This window comes from Oncorhynchus mykiss, chromosome 9 (assembly GCF_013265735.2).
Source record: "Oncorhynchus mykiss isolate Arlee chromosome 9, USDA_OmykA_1.1, whole genome shotgun sequence".
In the NCBI taxonomy this organism is placed as follows: domain Eukaryota; kingdom Metazoa; phylum Chordata; class Actinopteri; order Salmoniformes; family Salmonidae; genus Oncorhynchus; species Oncorhynchus mykiss.
Genome location: NC_048573.1, coordinates 43808548 through 43815508, shown reverse-complemented (window position 1 = coordinate 43815508; position 6961 = coordinate 43808548). Strand labels below are relative to the sequence as shown.

The 6961-nt window shown below is 44.4% G+C and overlaps 1 protein-coding gene across 12 annotated transcripts in view; it reads left to right on the top strand.

Annotated features, from left to right (window-relative positions):
• The window catches only part of prdm16 (PR domain containing 16), a 233829-nt gene that overhangs the window by 200046 nt on the left and 26822 nt on the right, over positions 1-6961 (top strand). For 11 of the 12 annotated variants that reach the window (XM_036988095.1, XM_036988093.1, XM_036988092.1 and 8 more), the window contains exon 4: positions 2382-2519. In XM_036988095.1, coding sequence (XP_036843990.1) covers positions 2382-2519 — 138 coding nt within the window. Of the gene's footprint in view, positions 1-2381; positions 2520-6179; positions 6680-6961 lie in introns of those variants that run through there. The other variant, XM_036988097.1, reaches the window with a different exon arrangement.

The following is a 6961-nucleotide window of genomic DNA, read 5'->3' as shown; positions in this document are numbered from 1 at the left end:
GGGTCTGGACTGCATCATTTCGGACTGCTTAACGTATAAATGGTGGCGGCAGTAGATCACTGTTTTACTATGTTGTCCACTGCAGAGTGGGAAGAGAATTAAGTACTGAGGTATTCTCTGTGAGCTCAGTGTAGAGGACAGTGTATCAAAGGAACTCTTTTTCAAGTTGACATTGAGTATGGCTAGCTAATCGCTTAAAACATGGACGACAAAAATGGTCCAATCGGAGCAGTCAAGCTAATCAACTCAACATGTCTGGTTTCCAGTAAAGCGCTGAAGGACAAGACTGTTTGCGTGGAAAGGAAACCTATCGCACAATCAGTGTCTTACTCTAACTCACTGTCACAGTCAGGTACTTGCATGCGAGGCATCCACAGGTTATTGTTGATGTTAAAGACCTGCAGTGCTACGTGCTACATGCTACATGTGCGTAGGCGTTGTTTCATTATTTTTAGCGCTAAAAGGCTTCGTTATCTCCAAACAAGTTAGTAGTGGAGTAACCTAACACTCCTTCTCCCCACGGGCTCACCACAACGCCATAGTGTGAGGCACAGCTGCAACTTTGGGGCACACTTATGTTTAGTTAGCGTACCGCGCTCACCAGAACCGTGTGTGAACATGAACCGGCCTTCTCACCTCGGACCAGACCCGCTATTTCCATATTTACTCACAAAACACCACACCTTCCCTTCACCGACACCACACCTTCTGCAATCGCTCACTCCCTGACCAAGAAGGCCATTCAGAGTTTACGAGCAACAGAATCGAGCAAGCCTGTAAATGTTCTGTTGGAAAGTCAGATAACATTTATTTTTAAACTGTAACCATAGAATTCAACTGGGAAGGTTAGACCAGAAACGTAAATATCCTACAACCAACTCAAATGGCCAAAACGTAAATATGTTACTAGTAAATCCGTGAGATTGGTTTGCAATATAAAAGAAACAGAGAGGTAGAAGTTGAGGTGAGAGGAGGCTGATTATGAGCCAGCAATGAAAACCCCTAGCCAGCCCTGTCTCGTCTCAGCCCCCAGAGGATCTGCCCAGCGACCAACAGAGTATCAGTTCCACCAGAATACTCCACCAAGAGAAATTAGATCTTCTATAGAGCTTTGTGGAGGAGCAGAGCTGTGAGATTTTCCTCCTTCCAGGCTCTTCTGAGGGCATAGGTTAACAGACAGACACCTGGGTCATGTTCATTAAGGCAGGCAATGGAAACTGTTTTAAAGCGTTTCGCAACTGGAAAACGAAAATGTGCTTTTCGTAGGGGACAAGTCCATGTTGTCCCTCCCTGTTTCAGTCTGTTTTCTTCCATTTGGTGCCTAAATGAACACTACCTTGGAGCCTTCAGACACTCTCCACACTCTCTAGAAACTGTCATAGTCTTATTTGCCACCAGCGAGCCATTGTCCCACCAAGCTACTACCACTACATTGATCTTGTTTTCATTTGGATTCTTGTCTTGTACCACCAGGCCTTCGTCTGTGTATCATTCACTCAGTGCCCTTTGGTTGTTCTCGTTTTGCAATAGTTTATACTCAGTTATACTATGCCCAATATGTTCACATTTTAGTGAGAAAGTTGATATTGGACATGTAACCTGTAATATTTGCTGAGCCCTTTTCAGAAATCTTTCATTTTAGTGGCTGAACTTCTCAGTCTTGTGTGCTTAGCAGCAATCATGGCGCAGCAGTTTTGAAGTATGTGTGGTGTGCTCCTCGTCTAGAGCAGAGAGGTTCATTTTCCTCCAGCAGTAAATAAATAAAATGGTGGCAGCTCGCGATCAACTCCCTGGTTTCTTCACTTAATTTCTACCCCACAATGAGCCTCTCTTCTTTCCTCTCCTCCTCCTTTCCTCCGTCTCCTCTCATCTGTCTAAGGGGTAACCTGAAACTGCTCCCTCGTTCCCGGGGCGGCCCAGGGGTTACAAAGGGTGATCAATATGTGCCAAAGAAAGTCTTTAGACAAGTGAAAGAAGCCGCAGTTTTCTCGACCTTCCCCTCCTCCTCCCTCCTTTTCCCCTTTCCTCTCGGAGCGACAAGGTTAGGGGCCCTTGGCAGATAATGTTCTGTCTACTGACAGATATGGACACACACACACACACACACACACATACACACATACACAGTGTTGAAAATCCAAAATGTCCCTTTTAAGGGACAAATAGTCAAAATAACCCTCTTTGGAGCCAATGGTTTGAGAGATGTGAAACTTTCTGGTATTATCTTCTTTGAACATGGTAATTCAGGCAACTTTGATATGATGGTGACTAAAGAGATGAAATTCACACACACACACACATACTTGAGAAGATAGAGGCTCAGCTCTGTGTGTGCTGGCTTTTAAAACAGGTTCACCTCTGACCTCTGTGTTCTCCAACAGGTGGTGGATGAGATGGGAAATGTCAAGTTCTGCCTGGACGAAGGCTCGGAGGCTGGCGGGAGCTGGCTCAAGTACGTACGCACCGCCCCCTCCTTCGAGGAGCAGAACCTGGCGGCGTGTCACCTCAGTGGAGACCAGGTGAGTGGCGCCTCCTTCCTTCTATGGGCTGCCAGGGTTTAGTGGTTGGGCTGTGAGTGGCACCTCCCTCCTCCTATCAGCTGCCAGAGTTTAGTGTTTGGGGCGGTGTGGCACCTCCCTCCTCCTATCAGCTGCCAGGGTTTAGTGGTTGGGGGAGAAGTTTAGAAGCACCTAACACATGGCAGTGTCAGAGTGGCTATTGCCTTTCTTCCTACCCACACAGTGGGAAGAACAGTGGACTATGAGTCTGCGTGTGTGTGTATGCTTGTCATTGTTAGTGTGTGTGTGTGTGTGTGTGTGTGTCTGCGTTCGTCTCAGTAAGCGTTGTGCGCATGATTTTATTTTTTTATTTCACCTTTATTTAACCATGATGATGAGTAAAAGAATGGCTCTATTGTGTGTCCAAGGCTGGTACGTGAGTGCCTCGCTGAGGAAGTGACTCATGTTAAGAGGTAGAACAATAATACACCGACACACCTGCGTCTCATAATCACTCTGGGTCCTTCTCTGGAAGCCAGCCATACTCTCTGCCCGTCCAGAAAGGAAACCTGGAAATGGAACACTCCTGGAGGAATGCCCACACTCTACCACTCACTTGGTCATAAAACCCAGCCGAGCCCAACCCCAATATCTGGGTGCCGCTTTAAGGCTCTCTCCTTAAAGGTGTTCTACCATATGCAACTACCAGCATACAAAGAACCTAACATGTCAGTGATACAGTATATCTGTGCTAGGAGGAAGGATATTTTTTTAAAGGAATACATTGGCTTGTTTGCCACAAGTGCCTTGTCTAGTTTCATGCACGTACAGTGTATGTAAATCAAACCAATAATGATTTCCTGTTTTACAATTGGTTCTTGTTGTCCGAGCTTGTCCCACTCCCGTCCTTGTCTCTGTCCCTTGTACTGGTGTGTCCATTCTGACGGTGACATATGAGACACCATTGGGGGCCTTCCAGAATAGCTGGGTACGCTATAGGCTCTAATCCTGGTCAGATTTTCACATCAATGTCCCCCGCTACCCCAAACACAGTCTGAAAAGGCACCCTATTCCCTATATAGAGCATTGGGCTCTGGTCACAAGTAGTGCACTTTATAGTGAATAGGGTGTCTTTTTAGACCCAGCCAGAATCAAAGAACAAACGGGTCTTACATCCATATCTGGGGGTTGGGCATGTCCCAGATCCAATGGTTCGTTTTGGACCTAGGATCATTTCTTAGTTGTTTGTACTCAGTGGGCTGCTTTGCTTTTGTTTGCGTGGCCTTGTTTTGTCTAGTGGCTCGCGGGCACAACCTTATAATTTATTTACAAACACCACACACAAACACAGTGCAAAAATGCATAATTTATCAAACTTTGTTACTTTGCTGCTTTTTTTTATCAGCATGCACAATGCATGAGTTTATGGAAATATGCTCACGACAAGCAAATTCGAATCCTTCGGTAACATTTTAAAACAGCAGAAGATCATTTATTTACCCGTTTACTCATATGTCATTAATGTTGTAGTGTATCAGAAAAGACATGGATAATCATGTATATTTAAACAATTAGGGCAGCACCGCGTTTTGAAATGATTTCATACATTTCAGTGCAGGTCCAAATAATTTACTTTCTTTCAGGGAATGAGAAAAATGCTTTAATGGTTGTCAATATTGACCTAAGTGTGAATGAATGAGTGTCCATTTCCCTGTTCAATTAATTGATTGTGAAATGACGTGTGTGTACATGTGTGTGCGTGTGTGTGTGTGTGTGAGTGCATGTCCGTCTAGTAGTAAGGATGAAGCTGCACAGATAGGGAGGGGGCTTCCTTCCTCAATAGGCCCAGCCATTCAGAGAGCCCATTGACCTCTGAACCCCTCAGCCCTCATTTCTCAAGATGCTCTTAAGCAGTTTGTCATAACAACATCAAGTACGCACTGAGTCCTGCCAGCTCCTTCTGCTCGCTACGCCAAGGAGAGCACACACACACACACACACACACACACACACTAAATTTATTCTAAATCAATATGCAGGTTCCTAACCTGAAGGTTAAGCAAATGAAGGAAGCCAGTTAGGCAATTAGCCTGTGTGTGTGTGTGTGTGTGTGTGTGTGTGTGTGTGTGTGTGTGTGTGTGTGTGTGTGTGTGTGTGTGTGTGTGTGTGTGTGTGTGTGTGTGTGTGCGTGTGTGTGTGTGTGTGTGTGCGTGTGCGTGTGTGTGCGTATGCGTGCATCTGTGTTTGTGTGTGTGTGTGCGTGCGTGTTGGAAAGAGGGACAGAGCCGAAGCTTGTTTAGAAGCATCCCAGTCCTAATAGTGTTTCCATCTACGAAATGCAAGGTCACAGAATTACAGGAGACCCGTTTCCCCATAGCCAAAAGCCTGTCCTCATACACAGAGTGGTGTTCTGTCTCGGATGGTAAACGTAGGCTACACAGCTCGCTGAAGAGCAGAAGCATCAAGCATGTCCACCCTCTTGTCACACGGTCCTTGTCTTTTGTGTCTCAAGAGGACAAGGCCCCCCTACACCCCATGTTGTTTGATCTCCCATTTCCCTCAGCTTTGATCACACACTCCCTTGTGATAAATAGGCCGTTGTGTGTGTGTGTGTGTGTGTGTGTGTGTGTGTGTGTGTGTGTGTGTGTGTGTGTGTGTGTGCGCGTGCGCTTGAGGGGGACAGTGGGGGATTATTCTGGACCTTAATGGCATTGATGGATGATGTATCTGTCCCCTGGACACTCAAAAGAAATGGGGAGAGGTCAAGATTTGTCTGAGAGCTGTCAGGCCAGTACTGTCAAGAGAGACAGCTCATATCACAATACATCACACAGACTGCTTCAAAAAGACTATACCCATGACATGGCTCAGCTTCATTTCCGGGAATAATTATAAAACCTATTTTGAGTTGTTCATGTAAATCTCTACTGTCCTTGCAGTGATACGTTGTAAAAAAGCTATGATATTTTGTGGGTATTGTTGCAGCAACAACCTGACGACTGTGACAGTATTTGTATGTGGACATTTTGTATTTACACACATTATTAATAACTACGATTTTATTTAACATTAATATATGTCTCTATTCTTCACATAATTTTTTTCACTCAAATTGTTGGTTGTAAAATGCTGATTAAGAGAGAGAATTGTTCAATTTGTCAGAAAAAAATAACACATTGTCACAGGAATAATACATCTATTGAGGAAAATGTATTTGGTGTAGGGTTTAAAATTATACATAATATAGGCAAAAAAAATGTAGGCTTATAAAACAACTGTTAAATATTGTTTTCAAAACAGTTATCATAAGCCTATTTAATAGTAAGTCATGTCACTATATTTTATTGCAGGCAATTGCGAGTTTAAATAGGGCTCACGCGTTGCAATTACATAAATCGTTTATTCAATGTAGCAAAGCAGGTTCCATTTATGATAACAAGGTCAGTTGATACCAATTATTTTGAACGTATCCAAATGTTTCATGCCCTTGTTTACGTCTTTGGCACAAATATGTGTACTCTTGCACAAACTGCGAAAAGCATCTGGTGAAAGATAACAAGTTAAAACAGGTGTAGAGACTTGTGTTTAAAGCCTCAACTAAAAACACATTGCTTAGCGTTGTTTCGAAAGCCTTTAAAACACCCACTAAGGTGCGCCTCACCTACAAGCTTTTTATCGCCCACGTGTGTGTTTTAAAAAAAAGTATTTGACCGCTAGATACATTATTTCCATCAATAATAGATGAATTTAGTGGTAAGAGCGGAGACGGAGCTGTGGGGAGGGGTCTCCTAGTCAGATCAGGCAATCCTTTGGTCTGAGATAAGGACGGGAGGAGGAGTGGCCTTCGGATAACTCCGGGCGCTCGATGGGGCAATAGGGAATCACTAGCCTAATGAGAGAGAGCTCCCCTCATCATCAAAGACGCGCTCACACAGACTAGAGAGTGGCGGCTTCAGCTCCAACCAGGGACGACACGCCGCAGCCTGACTGGCCGCCTGCCTCCTCTCTCTCTCTCCCTGGCCCTGCCTGCCACCCCAGCCCCGGCCTGACGGCCTCGTTCCTGTAATGATACTATGGGTTGTGTTGCCAACTCCACCGGGACTCAACTGCTGTTACAACTGGAAGCTCTAAGAACCGCGGCGCAACTTTCCCAACTCTACCACCTCACCGAGAACAGCAAGGTCAGAGATAAACATGTCTGTCGCATAATTGCCCGTGTGTAAATGAATAATAATAATATTAATAGTCTAATACTATAGCCTACAAAACAATCATAATAATAATAATTACGATAATAATGTGCCTTCTCTTGTCAGTGATTAGGAATATTTGGCCTAGCCTCTAAGCACACCTCCGTACTGTCATAACAGTATAAGATAAAAGTATTATATGAAGTTACTACAGTTTTACTATTCTGTGTGAATGTGTTTTACCTCTCGCAATGTTTTGCTGTGTGAAGGCCT